A 21,799-nucleotide genomic window follows, 5' to 3' on the forward strand; every position below is an offset into this window, starting at 1 on the left:
ATGGAATATGAGAGGTCTGGGAGGGAGAGAGAAGGGAAGAGAGCGATAGGGAAAGATTCAGAATGGAATATGAGAGGTCTGGGAGGGGGAGAGAAGAGTAGAGATAGACAGGGAAAGATTCAGAATGGAATATGAGAGGTCTGAGAGGGAGAGAGAAAGGAAGAGAGAGATAGGGAAAGATTCAGAATGGAATATGAAAGGACTGAGAGGGAGAGAGGAAGGAAGAGATAGACAGGGAAATATTCAGAATGGAATATGAGAGGTCTGAGAGGGAAGGAGAAGGGAAGAGAGAGACAGGGAAACATTCAAAAGTTAAGTATACCTTAGTTTTACCAGACCACTGAGATAATTGACAGCTCTCCTAGGGCTGGCCCGAGGGATTAGACTTATTTAACGTTCAAAATGTAATATGAGAGGTCTAAGAGTGACAGAGAATAGAGATATAGGGAAAGATTCAGAATGGAGTATGAGATGTCTGAGAGGGAGAGAGATGAGGAGAGACAGGGAAAGATTAAGAATGGAATATGAGAGGCCTGAGAGAGAGAGAAAAGGGAAGAGAGAGATAGGGAAAGATTCAGAATGGAATATGATATGTCTGAGAGGGAGAGAGAAGAGAAGGGAGAGATATGGAAAGATTCAGAATGGAATATGAGAGGTCTGAGAGGGAGAGAGAAGGAAAGAGAGAATAGGAAAAGATTCAGAATTGAATATGAGAGGTCTGAGAGGGAGAGAGAAGAAAAGAGAGAGACGGAAAGATTCAAAATGGAATATGAGAGGTCTGAGAAGAGAGAGAGTAAGTAAGAGAGAGATAGGGAAAAATTCAGATTAGAATATGAGAGGTCTGAGAGGGAGAAAGAAGGGAAGAGAGAGACAGGGAAAGATTCAGAATGGAACATGAGAGGTCTGAGAGGGAGAGAGAAGGGAACAGAGAGACGGGGAAAGATTCAGAATGGAATATGAGAGGAATGAGAGGGGGAGAGAAGGGAAGAGAGAGACTGGAAAAGATTGAGAGTGGAATATGAGATGTCTGAAAGGGAGAGAGAAGAGAAGAGAGAGATATGGAAAGATTCAGAATGGAATATAAAATATCTGAGAGGGAGAGAGAAGAGAAAAGAGAGACAGGGAAAGATTTAGAATGGAACATGATAAGTCTGAGAGGGAGAGAGAAGGGAACAGAGAGACAGGGAAAGATTCAGAATGGAAATCGAGAGGAATGAGAGGGGGAGAGAAGGGAAGAGAGAGACTGGAAAAGATTGAGAGTGGAATATGAGATGTCTGAAAGGGAGAGAGAAGAGAAGAGAGAGATATGGAAAGATTCAGAATGGAATATGAAATATCTGAGAGGAAGAGAGAAGAGAAGAGAGAGACAGGGAAAGATTTAGAATCGAACATGAGAAGTCTGAAAGGGAGAGAGAAAGGAAGAGAGAGACAGGGAAAGATTCAGAATGGAATATGAGAGGTCTGAGAGGGAGGAGAAGGAAAAGAGAGATACATCGGGGAAAGATTCAGAATTGAATATGAGAGGTCTGAGAGGGAGAGAGAAGAAAAGAGAGAGACGGAGAGATTCAGAATGGAATATGAGAGGTCTGAGAAGAGAGAGAGAAAGTAAGAGAGAGATAGGGAAAAATTCAGAATAGAATATGAGAGGTCTGAGAGGGAGAAAGAAGGGAAGAGAGAGACAGGGAAAGATTCAGAATGGAATATGAGAGGTCTGAGAGGGAGAAAGAAGGGAAGAGAGAGACAGGGAAAGATTCAGAATGGAATATGAGAGGTCTGAGAGGGAAAAAGAAGGGAAGAGAGAGACAGGGAAAGATTCAGAATGGAATATGAGAGGTCTGAGAGGGAGAGAGAAGGGAACAGAGAGACAGGGAAAGATTCAGAATGGAAATCGAGAGGAATCAGAGGGAGACAGAAGGGAAGAGAGAGACTGGAAAAGATTGAGAGTGGAATATGAGATGTCTGAAAGGGAGAGAGAAGAGAAGAGAGAGATAGGGAAAGATTCAGAATGGAATGTTATAGGTCTGAGAGGGGGAGAGTAGAGTAGAGAGAGACAGGGAAAGATATAGAATGGAATATGAGAGGTCTCAGAGGGAGAGAGAAGAGAAGAGAGAGATATGGAAAGATTCAGAATGGAATATGAAATATCTGAGAGGGAGAGAGAAGAGAATAGAGAGACAGGGAAAGATTTAGAATGGAACATATGAAGTCTGAGAGGGAGAGAGAAAGGAAGAGAGAGATAGGGAAAGATTCAGAATGGAATATGAGAGGTCTGAGAGGGAGAGAGAAGGAAAGAGAGAGATAGGGAAAGATTCAGAATTGAATATGAGAGGTCTGAGAGGGAGAGAGAAGAAAAGAGAGAGAGACGGAAAGATTCAGAATGGAATATGAGAGGTCTGAGAGGGGGACAGAAGGGAAGAGAGAGACAAGGAAAGATTCAGAATGGAATATGAGAGGTCTGGGAGGGAGAGAGAAGGGAAGAGAGCGATAGGGAAAGATTCAGAATGGAATATGAGAGGTCTGGGAGGGGGAGAGAAGAGTAGAGATAGACAGGAAAGATTCAGAATGGAATATGAGAGGTCTGAGAGGAGAGAGAAAGGAAAGAGAGAGAGGGAAAGATTCAGAATGGAATATGAAAGGACTGAGAGGGAGAGAGGAAGAAAGAGATAGACAGGGAAATATTCAGAATGGAATATGAGAGGTCTGAGAGGGAGTGAGAAGGGAAGAAAGGGACAGGGGAAACATTCAAAATGTAATATGAGAGGTCTAAGAGTTACAGAGTAGAGAGATATAGGGAAAGATTCAGAATGGAGTATGAGATGTCTGAGAGGGAGAGAGATGAGAAGAGACAGGGAAAGATTAAGAATGGAATATGAGAGGCCTGAGAGAGAGAGAAAAGGGAAGAGAGAGATAGGGAAAGATTCAGAATGGAATATGAGATGTCTGAGAGGGAGAGAGAAGAGAAGAGAGAGATATGGAAAGATTCAGAATGGAATATGAGAGGTCTGAGAGGGAGAGAGAAGGAAAGAGAGAATAGGGAAAGATTCAGAATTGAATATGAGAGGTCTGAGAGGGAGAGAGAAGAAAAGAGAGAGACGGAAAGATTCAAAATGGAATATAAGAGGTCTGAGAAGAGAGAGAGTAAGTAAGAGAGAGATAGGGAAAAATTCAGAATAGAATATGAGAGGTCTGAGAGGGAGAAACAAGGGAAGAGAGAGACAGGGAAAGATTCAAAATGGAACATGAGAGGTCTGAGAGGGAGAGAGAAGGGAACAGAGAGACGGGGAAAGATTCAGAATGGAAATCGAGAGGAATGAGAGGGGGAGTGAAGGGAAGAGAGAGACTGGAAAAGATTGAGAGTGGAATATGAGATGTCTGAAAGGGAGAGAGAAGAGAAGAGAGAGATATGGAAAGATTCAGAATGGAATATGAAATATCTGAGAGGGAGAGAGAAGAGAAGAGAGAGACAGGGAAAGATTTAGAATGGAACATGAGAAGTCTGAGAAGGAGAGAGAAGGGAACAGAGAGACAGGGAAAGATTCCGAATGGAAATCGAGAGGAATGAGAGGGGGAGAGAAGGGAAGAGAGAGACTGGAAAAGATTGAGAGTGGAATATGAGATGTGTGAAAGGGAGAGAGAAGAGAAGAGAGAGATATGGAAAGATTCAGAATGGAATATGAAATATCTGAGAGGGAGAGAGAAGAGAAGAGAGAGACAGGGAAAGATTTAGAATGGAACATGAAAAGTCTGAGAGGGAGAGAGAAAGGAAGAGAGAGATAGGGAAAGATTCAGAATGGAATATGAGAGGTCTGAGAGGGAGGGAGAAGGAAAGAGAGAGATAGGGAAAGATTCAGAATTGAATATGAGAGGTCTGAGAGGGAGAGAGAAGAAAAGAGAGAGACGGAGAGATTCAGAATGGAATATGAGAGGTCTGAGAAGAGAGAGAGAAATTAAGAGAGAAATAGGGAAAAATTCAGAATAGAATATGAGTGGTCTGAGAGGGAGAAAGAAGGGAAGAGAGAGACAGGGAAAGATTCAGAATGGAATATGAGAGGTCTGAGAGGGAGAAAGAAGGGAAGAGAGAGACAGGGAAAGATTCAGAATGGAATATGAGTGGTCTGAGAGGGAGAAAGAAGGGAAGAGAGAGACAGGGAAAGATTCAGAATGGAATATGAGAGGTCTGAGAGGGAGAGAGAAGGGAACAGAGAGACAGGGAAAGATTCAGAATGGAAATCGAGAGGAATGAGAGGGGGAGAGAAGGGAAGAGAGAGACTGGAAAAGATTGAGAGTGGAATATGAGATGTCTGAAAGGGAGAGAGAAGAGAAGAGAGAGATAGGGAAAGATTCAGAATGGAATGTTATAGGTCTGAGAGGGGGAGAGTAGAGTAGAGAGAGACAGGGAAAGATATAGAATGGAATATGAGAGGTCTCAGAGGGAGAGAGAAGAGAAGAGATAGATAGGGAAAGATTCAGAATGGAATTTGAGAGGTCTGAGAAGGAGAGTGAAGAGAAGAGAGAGATAGGGAAGGACTCAGAATTGAATATGAGAGGTCTGAGAGGGAGAGAGAAGGCTAGAGAGAGACAGGGAAAGATTCAGAATGGAAATCGAAAGGAATGAGAGGGGGAGAGAAGGGAAGAGAGAGACTGGAAAAGATTCAGAATGGAATATGAGAGGTCTGAGAGGAGGAGAGAAGGGAAGAGAGAGACAGGGAAAGTTTCAGAATGGAATATGAGAGGTCTGAGAGGGAGAGAGAAGGGAACAGAGAGACAGGGAAAGATTCCGAATGGAAATCGAGAGGAATGAGAGGGAGAGAGAAGGGAAGAGAGAGACTGGAAAAGATTGAGAGTGGAATATGAGATGTCTGAAAGGGAGAGAGAAAAGAAGAGAGAGATAGGGAAAGATTCAGAATGGAATGTTATAGGTCTGAGAGGGGGAGAGTAGTTTAGAGAGAGACAGGGAAAGACATAGAATGGAATATGAGAGATCTCAGAGGGAGAGAGAAGAGAAGAGAGAGATAGGGAAAGATTCAGAATGGAATATGAGAGGTATGAGAGGGAGGGAGAAGGCAAGAGAGAGACAGGGAAAGATTCAGAATGGAATATGAGAGGTCTGAGAGGGAGAAAGAAGGGAAGAGAGAGACAGGGAAAGATTCAGAATGGAATATGAGAGGTCTGAGAGGGAGAGAGAAGGAACAGAGAGACAGGGAAAGATTCAGAATGGAATATGAGAGGTCTGAGAGGGAGAAAGAAGGGAAGAGAGAGACAGGGAAAGATTCAGAATGGAATATGAGAGGTCTGAGAGGGAGAGAGGAAGGAAGAGATAGATAGGGAAAGATTCAGAATAGAATATGAAGAGGTCTGAGAGGAGAGAGGAGAAAGAAGGAAGAGAGACAGGGAAAGATTCAGAATGGAATATGAGAGGTCTGAGAGGGAGAGAGAAGGGAACAGAGAGACAGGGAAAGATTCAGAATGGAAATCGAGAGGAATGAGAGGGGAGAGAAGGGAAGAGAGAGACTGGAAAGGATTGAGAGTGGAATATGAGGTGTCTGAAAGGGAGAGAGAAGAGAAGAGAGAGATAGGGAAAGATTCAGAATGGAATGTTATAGGTCTGAGAGGGGGAGAGTAGGGTAGAGAGAGACAGGGAAAGATATAGAATGGAATATGAGAGGTCTCAGAGGGAGAGAGAAGAGAAGAGAAGAGAGAGATAGGGAAAGATTCAGAATGGAATATGAAATGACTGAGAGGGAGAGAGGAAGGAAGAGATAGATAGGGAAAGATTCAGAATGGAATATGAGAGGTCTGAGAAGGAGAGAGAAGAGAAGAGAGAGATAGGGAGGGACTCAGAATTGAATATGAGAGGTCTGAGAGGGAGAGAGAAGGGTAGCGAGAGACAGGGAAAGATATAGAATGGAATATGAGAGGTCTCAGAGGGAGAGAGAAGAGAAGAGAGAGATAGGGAAAGATTCAGAATGGAATATGAGAGGTATGAGAGGGAGGGAGAAGGCAAGAAAGAGACAGGAAAAGATTCAGAATGGAATATGAAAGGACTGAGAGGGAGAGAGGAAGGAAGAGATAGATAGGGAAAGATTCAGAATGGAATATGAGAGGTCTGAGAAGGAGAGAGAAGAGAAGAGAGAGATAGGGAAGGACTCAGAATTGAATATGAGAGATCTGAGAGGGAGAGAGAAGGTAAGAGAGAGACAGGGAAAGATTCAGAATGGAAATCGAAAGGAATGAGAGGGGGAGAGAAGGGAAGAGAGAGACTGGAAAAGATTCAGAATGGAATATGAGAGGTCTGAGAGAAGGAGAGAAGGGAAGAGAGAGACAGGGAAAGTTTCAGAATGGAATATGAGAGGTCTGAGAGGGAGAGAGAAGAGTAGAGAGAGACAGGGAAAGATTCAGAATGGAAATCGAGAGGAATGAGAGGGGTAGAGAAGGGAAGAGAGAGACTGGAAAAGATTCAGAATAGAATAATAGAGGTCTGAGAGGGAGAGAGAAGAGAAGAGAGAGATAGGGAAAGATTCAGAATGGAATATGAAACGCCTGAGAGGGAGAGAGAAGGGGAGATAGAGAAAGGGAAAGATTCACAATGGAATATGAGAGGTCTGAGAGGGAGATAGAAGAGAAGAGAGAGACAGGGAAAGATTCAGAATGGAATATGAGAGGTATTAGAGGGAGAGAGAAGGGATGGTAGAGACAGGAAAGATTCTTAATTAAGGTCTGGAATAGAGAGAGAGGGGATTCAGAATGGAATATGAGAGGACTGAGAGGGAGAGAGAAAGGAAGAGAGAAATAGGAAAAGATTCAGAATGGAATATGAGAAGTCTGAGAGGGAGAGAGAAGAGAAGAGAGAGGTAGGGAAAGATTCAGTAGAGGATATAAGAGGTCTGAGAGGAAGAGAGAAGGGAAGAGAGAGACAGGGAAAGATTCAGAATGGAAATCGAGAGGAATGAGAGGGGGGAGAACGTAAGAGAGAGGCTGGAGAAGATTCAGAATGGAATATGAGAGGTCTGAGAGGGGGAGAGAAGGGAAGAGAGAGACAAGGAAAGATTCAGAATGGAAGTCGAGAGGAATGATAGGGAGAGAGAAGGGAAAAGAAAGACTGGAAAAGATTCAGAATGAATGTGAGAGGTCTGAGAGGGGGAGAGAAGAGAAGAGAGAGACAAGGAAATATTAAGAATGGAATATGAGAGGTCTGAGATGGAGAGAGAAGGGAAGAGAGCGATAGGGAAAGATTCAGAATGGAATATCAGAGGTCTGGGAGGGAGAGAGAAGAGTAGAGATAGACAGGGAAAGATTCAGAATGGAATATGAGAGGTCTGAGAGGGAGAGAGAAAGGAAGAGAGAGATAGGGAAAGATTCAGAATGGAATATGAGAGGTCTGAGAGGGAGAGAGAATAGAAGAGTGGTTGGCATTGAGCGTATTATAAAGGCACTCGCTTTCTATACTGATTGAGAAAAGACCCCTACTTCCAATTTTCACTTTCATCATAATTTATCAGGTTGCAGAGTAAAGCCCTACGACCTACCCCTTCCTTAGTATCCCTTGACCTCCATATCTGTCTCTTGTGGCTGGGCTTCACTACCCCTTTTGTGATTTCATCAGTTTTGTCTCTGATATACATAATTTTTCAGTGCTGAGATCAGAGCTTCACAGACCTCAGGAACCACAACTGAGATGGTCTGCTTCGATATCTTGAAGGTGTACGTGAGACTTGTAAACGAATTTCCCCTTGACAGATACGGTAGATACCTCAGTGTCACAGCTAGTCTGATGGAGGGTGAAATGGGTTTTCTAAATGTGGTATCCTCTCAAGATATCTTATGTGCCACCATCTGTAAAAGTATTTCAAATTCAGTAGCAGACATTCGAACGAAATTGTTAAAAAGTGTTCCATCTATTTACAGTTCCTCACCCATCTATTTTTCCTTGTCTTATCACTCCTCGAGTGCATTAAATCTGCCAAGCAAAACACAGAGGCTACTACACCAACAGGCATCCTGACGACAACTGAGGTCTGGACAGAAAACATTGTTTGCAAACAGTTTCCGAGCTGTTTGCAGTTTCCAAGAAACTGTTTGCAAACTTTGTTTCCAAACAACGTTTCCTAGTGTAGACAAGCCTTAACAGGTATATATTGTGATATTCAGGTGTCTTACTTTAGATGAACTGACGTCTACAGCTTAAAAAGGCGATTGTTTTTATAAATGCGTAAAGTTTAGGGCGATCTAAAACCAAAATGAAATGAGCTCTCGGGTGAGGCTGTTTGGATCCTCTCCACGCTTGTTTAGTCTCCGCACATCTGCCAAATCGAAAACAACAACATCAACAATGAGATGACACCATTCCTCCCATTACAGATATCAAATATCATCTTTTTCGATACTCAGAACTCTCAGTCAGTTACAGAGGTTCACGACTGATAAAGTCTTTTATGCTATAACAAGAAACGGAATCAGATTTTCTATCAACATGGCACCTCATTTTGGCGCTGGTGCCAATATTTCAAACAGCTCCTCGTGCGTTTAAATCCACGGATAAGCAGCTTAAGACTGTCTCCAGGGGCCACTTTCAGTGGTCACGGTATGTTTGGAGGCATTTCCCCTTTCTACAAATATCAAGATTTCTTAATAACATAGGTAAAGAATAAATTAGCAAGCAAGGACATATGAAATAAAGCATAACACTGAGTAAGTGAGAAAATAAACAATCACATACAAACAGATCTCTCTCTCTCTCTCTCTCTCTCTCTCTCTCTCTCTCTCTCTTTGTTGTAAGAACAAAAATATCATATGCCACTTCACCATTTTACAAAGTAATCAAGATATCTCTCATGTCCTCGTTGACATTAATTATCAATACTTTGAAAACTTGTTTTTGCAATAACTATATATACAGTATACAGTATACAGTATATATATATATATATATATATATATATATATATATATATATATATATATATATATAATTGACAAAATAATTGATTGGAAACAGTGACTGAATATTGCTTGAATACGATATGGGAACAGTTTTGGCCTGACTGAAGTGTAGAGTGACCTTGACACCGACTTACAAGTCATGAAGTGTAGAGTGACCTTGACACCGACTTACAAGTCATTCGTGGTCATCTCAGCCATGGATGGACATCACCATTAAATACTTATAAATGGGCTATACATAGAACGGTAAATCTTTGTAAATAATAAACAAATATGTTATCGCGCAAAGGCTGTGGAGAAGAAATGGACTGGAGACAACGTAAGCAGAGCGGAATAGGAAGATTAAAATGCCTGGAAATGAAAAACGACCCCCTATAATCTTATAATTATAGCCTCAGGGTTAGTCTCAAAGACATTCAAAGGTCTGTCGAGCGCGTGTCAAGTTGCTGTTTCATAATACTGGCACCAGAACAGATCTTTAAACGCCACGCCAGAGAAGTCTCTTCGTCGCGGGTCGAGTATTAGATATCGAATTTCGAACTCTTTTCCGAGAAAGTGCATGGCAACTTGTGATGATTCTTTATAAGCAGATTCAGAGGGTGAAATATCGGTCGTCTGTGATTTACTCTGAGAACGGATACAGTTTGCTATAATGCATAGACTGCAAACGGAAGATTTACAGAAATGCCAGCAATCACCAGAATCAACGAAAGTACTCGCTTTTCCGACAATGCCGTGTTTCTTGGGTAAATGAACCTGTCCTCTCTTCTTTCTGGTTAGAAACAACGTGATGAGTGAATCCCAACTATGATATGTGTGGGTATAAACGATGTCTTCCAATTCTGCAACATCCCGTCGTAGAAATGTGAGAGGGGAGCCCGCAAGAACAACATGCTTGATGTGGACATTCCAACGTCCACCAACGGTGCGGGATGTTGACGACTGTGCCGTTAATGTGTGGCGATTGGTTCGTCCGGCGCTTCCACCACAAGAACTCAATTGCCTCGCTTATCTCATAGACAGTTTGCTGCAGCTGTTCAAATCGGGCAAGTCATGGCTTAAGTTTGAAACGGACCGTTCAAAGCCTATCTCTCATTTTATTGTATGATGTTAGTTGCCCTCCCTCTGACTTCGCTTACAAGACTTTATGTTTCTTATCTTGCATATCAGGCAAATGCCATATACAGTCAAATGAGGCATAAGATTTTTTGTCAGGAAAATATTTATTTGAATGATTTAATCATAGATTTTGACATTAGCCTGAAAACACTATATTCTTTATCGATCTATGTATTTACATTTTTTTTCTTATTAATTTAGCCATAATGTCCAGAATTTGGGTAATAGAAAAGAATCGAGACGGCAGGTAGGCATACTGTCTTGAAGCTCGGACCAAGGTACTTTCTTTCTGCGTACTCGTATCGGGACCAGTGGAGAGTCTGGCCCGAGTGGTCCCTGGCTGGATGACGGCAAGTCTAAAAATGGAGTTTGATGACCCTTGGCTGTTGTATTTCTATGCTTGGATAATGGAGATCGTCTGTTTTCCCTTTGAGAAGTTCCTACCAATGTTAATTTCAACTAAAATTAATTTTTGTGTTCATCATGCGTCCTGTTTGCGTTGTTTACTCTCACTCAACTCTTTTTAAGACCTAATTAGCGTGCGGCTTCGAGGATTCGGAGCTGTTTATGACGACTCTTACTTATTCTTGGCTTACATTCATTCGCCTGTTGATTCCACCTTTGGTTATTAAAACAAGACATCGTCTCCAAAGGTCTGGTTCAGTGGATAGATACTGTTGGAAAAGTTTAAGCATAAAATGAAAATGTAGGCAATATATAGAGATTTTATTCGAAGTTGTTGCTGTATTACAAAATCAAAGATAGTTTATCATTTGCTGCACGTGTAGATAATTATAACCTACCAATTGGTCAACAAAATTCTTGTCGCTGTTGCTACTGCTGTTGCCCATATCGAGTAGTTTAAGTTAGGCAACACTATTATTTTATATATATATTGTTAATGAAAAAAGTCTGTAGTTTCACAAAATGTCAGCTTATTCTGGCTAAAGACGACAGGTTAGCGAAACAAAGTTCAAGATGTCGTTAGTTTTCAGACATTCAGCAAAATCGGAGTCATCCAAACCAGAAGTTTCATTACAGTGCTTTAAAGAGGCTGATTTTTCTTGGTAGGTTCAGGTACCTGTGTGGACCTGTTTCGGAAAGAAGACCTGCAGCTGTGCAGCTTCGGCAGCAGTGATAAGCGATAATTTGAATGTAGCATTTACTGTAGCGAACAGCAGCGTTGCAAACTCGCATGTCGAGTGTGCTGCCAAGGAATTCGCTGTCCTCGCATTCACCCATTTGTCCTGTAAAGAAAAGATAATTTAGTCATCACTCTCACAATTATATTGCACAGCTCTTCAGAAATATTCACTTGCATCCAAATAGTGGGGGAAACGTTGATTTGCTTAGTAGATTATCAATGTGACAATGACAGTTTATATATTTCGAAGTGGAACAACTTTTTATTATTGTTGCAAGTGTAGCAACGCTCCCAACTTTAGCTAGTAGAGACAATTAGTGAGACGGAGCTTCTTGGTATTTAATGTGTTATGATTTATCGCACAACGGAAGGAGACTTCTTTCTTACTGGCCTTTGAAAAACATAATTCTTGATGAAGATGATGGAAGACACTCATTTCTGTGTTTATGAATTCTCTCTCTCTCTCTCTTAATAACAATATAATTTTCCGTTTCCGTAGTAACAAGTTTCTTCTGTTTTTCTCACACTTAAGACGAGAGAGAGAGAGAGAGAGAGAGAGAGAGAGAGAGAGAGAGAGAGGTACACTACTTACTAGAATGTGATTGTGGAAGTGATTAGTCAACAGTTTGATTTGAGATGAACAGTGTTATCGCTGCTGATAAGTCAACATGAAATATTCGGTCCAACAGTCACTGAAAACTGAAAGCAAAATCATTTTCGTCAACACTAAAGATGTAAAGATATACAGATGTGAAGGACGGGCATGTCAAAAGCAAAAAATGACTAGCCATACATCTGTAGGGGTGGAAAGGCTGGCAGGCGAAAGACAGATGTATTCAATATCAATGGCCCTGCAGCTCCCACTTAATTATTTTCTTTTTGCATTAATTTTCTATCAGCTTGGTAATCTATTCATTATTAGATTATAACAAGTATTCTTCTCTCTCTCTCTCTCTCTCTAATATATATATATATATATATATATATATATATATATATATATATATATATATATATATATATATAATATATATGTATATATATATATATATATATATATATATATATATATATATATGTATATATATATAGTATATATATATATATATATATATATATATATATATATATATATATATATATATATATATATATATATTTATATAAACCACTGATCACTTGTCAACCAAAGTTACCTGTTAATATCTGATTTTTCTCACACTTTTGGATCTGCTTGTTACTACAAAGCCTAAGATCCACATAAAAAGATAAATGAAAAAATACTAATTTCCTTGGTAGGAGAGACAGATAAGTGGTTATCGTTGTCCCCATTCTGACATATCAGGTGCGGGTTCGAATCCTACCACGGGCGCAAGAAGGTTTTCATTTGTTTCTTTATTTGGAGCTTAGTCCTTGTAGTGACAAGTGTTTCCAAAAAGTATGAACAAATCGAGAAGTTAAGAGGCCATTGGGTCTATTACACACACATATATATATATATATATATATATATATATATATATATATATATATATATATATATTGATGAGTGGAGATGGAGCCTACTAATGCACATTTGGAACAAAGAGCAACTTTGAACAAACGCCCAGCCACAGCCACAGCCACAGTGAATACTTGTGCATGTGTACATACAAAATTCTTAGGGTTGTTACCTCCTGGTGGGCCTTGTTGTTCGTTCCCATCTGGTTCAGCCATTGTTTTTAAATTCTGTCGTGAGAGGTTTTGCATCACGTTGAATCTCTCGTCCAAGAAGTCGTCCGCAGCTTCCGTGGGCAAGGCCAGGTTAGGAAGGGTGTGGCCGTTCTGGTCTAGCCCTGCGTTGAGCTCTTGCAGGAGTTGTTCGAACCTATCGATCTGTTGTTGATGTTCCTCTCTGAAGCCGCAGGTGTCGACGACGTTTCGGAACGTTTCATAAATTGGTTTGAACGAATACAAAATTCGATGGATTTCTTTCGTATAATTTAAAATTTTCTGATCTATGACTGATTCTGATTGTGACTGGATGTTACCGAATTGTTTATCGAGGTGTTCTGTTTGTTTCTGTAAGTCATATCGGCTCGCTAGGTACTTGACTTGGCTTTGCACTGCTCTCGAGACGAGCGATCGAGTGAGGGCATCATCACTTTTGGACCTGGTCCTGGGTGAACTGAACTGGGAACTTTTGTCTGAGGAAGAGTTTTCATCTAAGTTTTCTCGCTTGTTTCCTAAGCCATCTTCAATTTCGGCTTCAAAACGCAATTGAAGTTGATCTAAGAAACTGTGAGCCGCTGATGACGTCTGGTTTGCAAATACTGCTAGCATACGAGAGACTCCTCTTTCTAAATGCATCTTGATGCTTTCCGGGATCGTCTGGTTTGTTTTGGCAATCCCACAGGTATGATCCACGTATTGCTTTAAGCGTAAATCCATTGCTTCAGTTTGTTCGGCAAGAAAAGATTGCATCGCCGTCTGGATCATCCGCCCGACTTCCCTTACAACCTTCCTTCCGGATCTTTCCTCGCCTTCGTTTGTCTCTTGCAGCGTTTCGATGGGTCCCAGTATGGAAGCAGCGCAGCATCCTGCCATTATAATAATCAGATAAGCCTTCATGGTTGCCCTCGGCCCGTTCAGATGCACTACCCTCGGCTGGTCAACAAAGACTGAATGAAGGCCGCCTACCAGACAGGTGTTACCAGGGATCTGGCACGGGCAATCTGCTTTAATAGGTGGCATCCTTTTAGAATATGTTCTGTGCCCAAGGTCGTCGTCTGTTTCTGCAAGCGACTACAAAGTGACCCAGAGTGAATAGAAATGCAGTTGTTAAAACACACGTCTTCGTTGTGAAACATTCTCGTTCCCTCTTAGTTTTTTTCACATAAGATTCCTCCGAGCCTTCTCCATCACTGCGTATGGTTAGTTTGTGCATTTTTAAGCCTATATAGTTCTGTCTCCCAAGTCTATTTTTTCTCCTATAGTTTCTCTCCACACAGATTCTTTCAGCCAATTGTTTTACGTCCTTTCTCCTATTTTATAATAGCTGGCTTTTTAAGCACACGCGGGATCTCACTCTGAAGCGTCGAAAAGAAAGCAAGAGAACATTATGAGTTTGGCACCGATTGTCAACCGACAATGCACTCCCCCCTCGCGTTCTTCCCTCTCCCTTCAGCTACGCGCTCTGTGCTCTAGAAGCCCCTTTCTCTCGCACCCAAGCTGTTTATTTCAGTATGAGAGAGGAACCCGCTTCCAATACTTTTCCGAAGAGCAGGTTATCTCAATAGGAAAAATATTACTGTTCTTGTGACTGTAACGCCATCGTCATTGTGATGCAACTCAGCTATTTCTCAACAATGTCTAATAAGCAAAAAGGAAGCATGGACACAGGATAGCCTTAGAAAAACATCGTACTTGAACAAAAGACTTTTGCATTTTGATTAATCTTCACCTGTTGTCGACCATATTGAACTGGTGGGAACCCTTAGGTAAACTTCACAAAGTCTGGATGCCAATATGATTTGCCCTAATTACATTACCTGTAATTTTTCGCTTTATGACTTACGGCCGATCATTTTATATTTGCAAGTAATAGTACTGGTTCTAAAAAATAACCCCAGATTTGGAAAAAAAAATTTGCACAAAGATAAATGACAGTCGGCTCGTGAGAAGCAATATTCAGAACTTTGTTTGAAACATGTACTACCCATTCTCTCTTGAAGGATCCGGGGGTGGGACGCACCATTTTGGGATGTTAAAGGTTCCAGGTTTATCTTATATTTTATTTAACTAATTTTCATGAAGTGTAGTCCGTAATCCTCAGGTTTTCTACTTTATTTTTTCGTAATTACAGAATTAGCCGAAGAATTTTCTCAGTATCTGTGGTTTACAACGGTGCCCGTAATTTGCGTCCCGCAGTCATCAAGATCACATTTTATGGTTTTTTTCTAACAGAAATCTTTCCTTGAGTCTACAGTTTTAACTGTGACCGCAGAGGACATGATGGTGGATTAAATAAAAGCGATCACTACATAAGTGAGTCACTTTAATGGAGAATGTGGGAGATACAGCAGTACAGAGTACCTTCGGCGATGAACTTGCCGGTTACACTACACGAGGCGGCGTCGTGCCACGCATATCATAACACAAGAATTATGGGTAAAAACAAATGACTGTACCCAAGCGTATAATCAACATTACCAATGTATCATAAATAAAAGTTTAATATTCTAACACCTCCTCATAAACTTTTATTCTCATCAACCTGCAAATTACTGCACATCAAACAAATATATACATCATGGTAATCAAGCATTCTAATTGAGGTCATACGCACAGTTGGAGAAAAAGTATCAGTATAATCAACACCTTCAATTTGAGAATACCCTTTTGCAACATAGCGAGCTTTATATTGCTCTTCACCATTTAACCCTTCTTTAATGGCATATACCCATCGTCCACCTACAATACAACGGTTGTTTGGTAAACTACACAATTCATAAGTATTGTTATCTCTTAAAGACTGAATTTCATCATCCATTGCAGCTTTCCATTTGTGAGCCACATGTGAATTTAATGCCTCTCTATAGCTTTCAGGAATTTCAGTTACTTTACAACAATAATGAACAGAATAGCCCAGTAAATCAACATTATCAGGATCAACATATTCTTCAAGATATTTGGGAGCAGTTCGCTCCCTACTTGGATAACGGACTCACCTTCCCTTTCAGTTTCAGTCAAATCTGCATTAATTTCACTATACTCATCTTCAACAAGGATAGGTTTAGAAACAGGATCACTTTGATTATCATTAACAGTTGTTTTCTTTTCATTGCAAATGACATTCTCATTATAAGAATCTGATTCACTATCTTCTGATTCACCATCTTCCCTTAGACATTGGGATTTATCAAAATTGAATTTATCAGTAAAATGTACAAACCTAACCTTTCTCAAACTGTCAGTTCCTGGATAATATACAAGATAAGCAGGACTGCATGAATCATAGCCAACAAATATTCCCTTTTCACGTCTTGGGTCTAGCTTAGCTTTCTTTTCTACATAAGCATAACACAGGGAACCAGAAATATGCATATTTTCAAGTTTAGGCTTCTTAGACATTAACACTTCATATGGGGTTTTATCTAGTCTAGAATTATAGCATTTATTCCTTATATAAGCAGCTGCCCTAACAGCATAATTCCACATGAATTTTGGTAGCTTTGCTTCAATTAAGAGACATCTAGCCATTTCAAACAATGTACGCCACATTCTCTCAGCAGTACCATTTTGGTGTGGTGAATTTGGTGAAGAAAATTCTTGTTTAATCTTATTACTTATCAGAAATTCTTTAAATTCTGAAGAAGTAAATTCTCATCCACTATCACATCTTAATCTTTTAACAACACCATAAGAACTAGTATCAGCAAGGAATTTCTTAGTAGCATTAAGTGCATCACTTTTCTGTTTCAAGAAATAAACAAAAACAGATCCTGAATAATCATCTACAAAAACAATACAATATTTAGATTTCTCCCTTGATTCAATACTCATTGGTCCAGCAAGATCACAATGTACAAATTCCATTTTACTCTTTGCTCTCTCATCTGGTAATCTGTTCCTAGATAAATGCATTTTACCTTCATGACAAGTTATGCAATCAAAATTACTTTTGTCACTAATTTTCATACCTTCAGCTTTATCTTCTAACTTCAAAATGTCTTTAACATTGCAATGTCCCAAAACCTTATGCCACTCCTCTAGTGAACGAGATTTACATGAGCTTACATTATTTAGATAACACAGCTTACCTTTCTTATTTATTTCAAAAGACACACCATTTGGGCTTATCAACTCAGAATGATTAGGATTAAAGCTTACTGTAGCTCCTTTACTAACAGCTGATTGTACAGAAAATATATTCTGCTTAAAAGTAGGAATATACAAGGCATTATCAAGAACAACATTTTGTTTTATACCATTTGTATCATAAAGTACAATTTTAGCTTTACCTTTACCTTTAACAATATTCTTGCATCTTGCACCATCTGCAAGTTCAACCATATGTTTTGATTCATCAAAGTCTTCATCAAAACACTTAAACTTGGATTTATCAGTAATGATGAGAAGTAGCACCACAATCAACAAGAACATTACATACATCTGTAGATATGTTATCAACAGAGCAACTCATTTTGAAACAAAATTCTTCATCACTATAATTATTAGTGGATCTAGGCTTACAAACATTCACAGTTGCACTAGAAAATCTAGTAGGCCTATTAGCCTTTCTACATTCATCAAAATTGTGTGTTATGGTTTTGCATTCTTTGCACCACTTACCTCTGTCTTTCTTCAACTTACATTCAAAAGACTTATGTCCAGGCTTACCACATGAATAACATCTTACTGATGAGCCACTGGCAGACCCACCACATTGAAAATCAGGATTCTTCTTATAATTCACCTTAAGGGCGTTCTCACTCTTCACATTAGGCCTATGTGCCTCTCGACTCCTCAGGCTTTCTTCATAACTCCGTAGTAGAGACTTGAATTCCAGAAACGTAGGCTCACTATCCTTCTGCATAACAACAGTATTAAATGGAGTAAATTCCTCTGGAAGACCCTTCAACACCATAGCAATAAGAAGGCTGTCGCTGATCGTTTCACCAGCTGACTTTAACGAAGTAGCGGCTGCCTCCGCTCGAAGAAAATAGTCCGTCACACATTCTTTCCCTCTCATTTTCAGTGACGTCAACTCCGTGTAAAGGGAGATGATTCTTGGTTTCCTAGTACCTCGGTAATGGTCCCGTAGAATCTCTTAATGCTTTTCTTCCATCGTTGACTGCATCTCTCATTATTAATTGGAGGCTCTTACCATCTAGAACTTGAACGATCTCGGCAAAAATGTCAGGATTTTTAGCGATGAATTCCGCTGAAGTTCGATCTTCACTTTCGGCTAGGATAAGTTTTCGAAGTCTCAGATGGGCTAGAAATTTTATCTCCCACATTCATATTTCTCCTCATCACCATCAAAATACAACTTCCTCTTGCTTGAGCTGGGCCCATAACCTGTGACCGCAGAGGACATGATGGTGGATTAAATAAAAGCGATCACTACATAAATGAGTCACTTTAATGGAGAATGTGGGAGATACTGCAGTACAGAGTACCGTCGGCGATGAACTTGCTGGTTACACTACACGAGGCGGCGTCATGCCACGCATATCATAACACAAGAATTATGGGTAAAAACAAATGACTGTACCCAAGCGTATAATCAACATTACCAATGCATCATAAATAAAAGTTTAATATTCTAACATTAACGACTCTCAACCCTTCTTGTGGAGCTCATATACGTGTCCTTACTTTAGCTATTCTATTTTTTTTTTTAAATTATGTCACTAAATTAATAGTGTGGAAAGATAGGATTTTTTATAACTTGAGATTACAATACATCGTTGTTTATTGTTTACCTAGATACATTTCAGTCGCTCCTAATATTCTTTATCGAGAAAATGGCACAGTAATACATTGGGATGACTCAGTCATTACTGTGACATCTTACAAGTTGTTGAAGTTAGATTGAAGGTGCCTTTCTGCCTACAAATATGGCAGAATGTACTTCTGCACAGTAGCCTAATCTCCTGATTTGTTTAGATCACCCAACAAACATATTTAATTTACTTTGTAGAAAAATAAACTGCAATGCATTTGAAATAAAATGCTAAAAGTCTGTATTCGAATGGTTATGAAGACAATCTACTTCCTCGACTCTCTAGACTTAATGCTAACCCCAAAAATTTTGAGTAGTTGCTTTAAAATAACAGACGCCCCGCGTCTTTCGTCAACAACAACACAAAAAAGTGTATATAACCACCGACATCTGCAAACTGGGGCAGTGTGTGAGGAGGATGGCATGCATCATTCACAAACAATATACCAAGCTTGATTATTTAGAAATGTGACAAATGGCACTCAGATCGTGCCACACCAGTGAACAGGTGAGAAATGTATTGCAACAGACATGGAGCAGATCATGTTATCTTGTGTGAACAGATTTTACTAATGCTAATAAGAAAAAGGGTGACAATTTAGTGGGTAGATGCAACTTATTATACTGATTAGTTTAAGGATGTCATGTTCAGCAGCTTTTAGAAAGGTCATAAGACCGTATGGTGCCATGGCACCCATGCACTTGGACAGGAGAAATTTTGGGTACCAGTATTTCAGGGTTTTTTTCCTGTTGCTTGAAATTTTGTCATGAAAAGCATTGGTAAAAATTAAGAGGATAGGCCTCCCACGAGAGTCCTTTGTGCTTGGGAGGAAACTGAAGAGTTATAATGGTGAAGGTAGCATGACTTTTAACGCGAGGTCTTGACATAACCACTCAAGTCACAATCGACCCCACAGACGGTCCTAACTTGGCAAAGAAAGAAGGCTAAGTCACCAAGAGTCGCGTAGGGCTCCGTTTTACCCATTGTTGTAACTCGTGGAAAAGTCCCGTTATGAGAAGTCTGTGGCTGCTTCAGCTAACTTGCGCGAACTTATTAGCTTCCCTGCTAAGATAAAAAGCAGAAGGAAAAGTCCAGTTACTTAAGTGTAGTTAAAAGAAGCAGGTTACATAAACCATAATAAGTTTAGGTACTTGTAAATGTGTACAATTACATGAAGAAGGGTCATTAACTTTTCTGCAGATTAAATGTATCTCTGGAAAGACTACCTTGCTTGCAGATAATCGAATGAACTGTGCAAGTTCACATTCATATTCCTGATTCTGCCTTGAAAAAAGTACAAAAGTGATACGTACTGTACATGGAGTAACTGATCCTTATTGTGCACAAGTACTGAAGGAATACTTTGACAGGAAATTTCTTAAGCGTCCATTTTCATAAACGAAAATAAGGCTAAGATATCATGCAAATAAACAACACACAGTGAACCTTTATATAGCAGAGTCCACCGCTCTTTGCAGCTAAGCCCCGCCCACTGCACGCCAGTGATTGGCTAGCTCTCGAAGGGTGAATGACGTCACACTAGTTAACAGTCCAAATGATTACCAGTACGGATTTGACTCCGTTCGGTCATGTTGAGTACCGTGTATGAATGATGACACCACAGATTTGAGTTCCAGGAGTTTTAAAGTGTGCAATTAATATCTCCGATAAAAGATATATTAAGTTATATGTCATTAGGAAGATCTTGGATCATTTAGTCTGCGCATCTTTTTTTTTTATCATGCGGAGCCTAAGTACACAAGCATCTTGCTTTTTTTTTTTAATTGGTGTTGGCCTAAATAAGCGATCCCACATAGACCACATTAATTGAAATGAAGCATAGACTTATGCAGCCTTGTCAAATGTTAATATCATTGAGAAATTAGGCCTACATTTTGAGGCAGTGACAGGTCATAGGACTACACATCAAATTCTTACATTTTGATGCAATGACAGGTCATGGACCTACACGTCAATTTCTTATATATTGAGGCAATGACAGGTCATAGGATACACATTAAATTCTTATATTTTGAGACATGACAGGGCATGGGCCTACACGTCAATTTCTTATCGCAAATAGTTTTCTTCCCGTATCTGTTGGAAATAGAGCAACTTTTAATTAATATAGTAGTTTCAACTCCAAAATAAATAATGTATAATATAGAGTGGAACGTACACGTATAAGCAAGTGCACATGCACATACATGGCCATAGTAATTGTAACGCCACTTATACCACAGACAATAAAAGTAAAACTTATGGGCACATAGCCGATGGCACACACAGGTCAATCATAGGACTGTCTCAGCCTTACACACAACTATCAAATTGCTCTCAATGAAATATATTGAAAATATATTTACAAAAGGGATAACAAAGTATAATACTGTGATAGTGAATATAAGGCTGCTGTAGCATTTCTACGAAAATGAAGGCTATGGTAGGAAGGCATCGTAAGATACGTAACGAAATAAGAAAAAATAAATAGCTGAAAAAGTTATGTATGAGATGATCCAAACCAGTCTGCGAGTAGCCCGTGATATTCATTTGCTTTTGGGGGCATTCTTGTAGATTACCCTGTTGGACAAGAGGATGCATGAGTCAGTAAATTCTCTCTCTCTCTCTCTCTCTCTCTCTCTCTCTCTCTCTCTCTCTCTCTCTCTCTCTCTCTGTGTGTGTGTGTGTGTGTGTGTATTGTTAGGAGAATATTTAGCGTAGACTGTATTCATAAAGATCCCGATTACTTTTAATTAAAACAAATGACTAAATTTCAATTAACAAGAGTAGGCAGATAATTCTTTACACCAGTATTTTATGAATAGGTCTTTGTTTATTCTGCAATGTTAGGTCACCATATGAAAAGTTTTCGAAGACACAAAACTACAAGCACCATAACAACAAAAACAAAAATAAGAATAACCACAATAAAACGACTGAGTATAAGATAGGCCTATAATCCAAACACCATAAGCTGCGTAAATCGACAAAAAGACATAGGACATTATAGGCCTACGTCCATTTTTATGATCCTGTTGTTTCGAAAGAAGATAATATCCTTAAAAAATTTCTCAGCAAATTATATCCAATACGACTCGTACAGCCT

At 39.7% G+C, this 21,799-nt stretch overlaps 1 protein-coding gene across 1 annotated transcript; it reads right to left on the reverse strand.

The window, feature by feature from the left end:
* Positions 1-10,770: 10,770 nt before the first annotated feature.
* On the reverse strand, positions 10,771-14,410 carry LOC136837512 (uncharacterized). The gene is made up of 2 exons (XM_067102355.1): positions 12,877-14,410; positions 10,771-11,306 (listed from the first exon to the last, which is right to left on the reverse strand). The coding sequence occupies exons 1-2, from the start codon at positions 13,934-13,936 to the stop codon at positions 11,095-11,097; spliced, it is 1,272 nt and encodes a 423-aa protein (XP_066958456.1). The 5' UTR covers positions 13,937-14,410; the 3' UTR covers positions 10,771-11,094.
* Positions 14,411-21,799: the final 7,389 nt, after the last annotated feature.

Source organism: Macrobrachium rosenbergii, chromosome 59 (genome assembly GCF_040412425.1).
Source record: "Macrobrachium rosenbergii isolate ZJJX-2024 chromosome 59, ASM4041242v1, whole genome shotgun sequence".
NCBI lineage: Eukaryota > Metazoa > Arthropoda > Malacostraca > Decapoda > Palaemonidae > Macrobrachium > Macrobrachium rosenbergii.

Excerpts from the sequence above, each read along its gene's own strand:
- LOC136837512 (XM_067102355.1), bottom strand. The coding sequence starts at position 13,936 with ATGCCACCTATTAAAGCAGATTGCCCGTGCCAGATCCCTGGTAACACC. Across the intron at positions 11,307-12,876 it reads ACAACAAGGCCCACCAGGAG|GACAAATGGGTGAATGCGAG; the intron begins GTAACAACCCTA and ends TTTTCTTTACAG.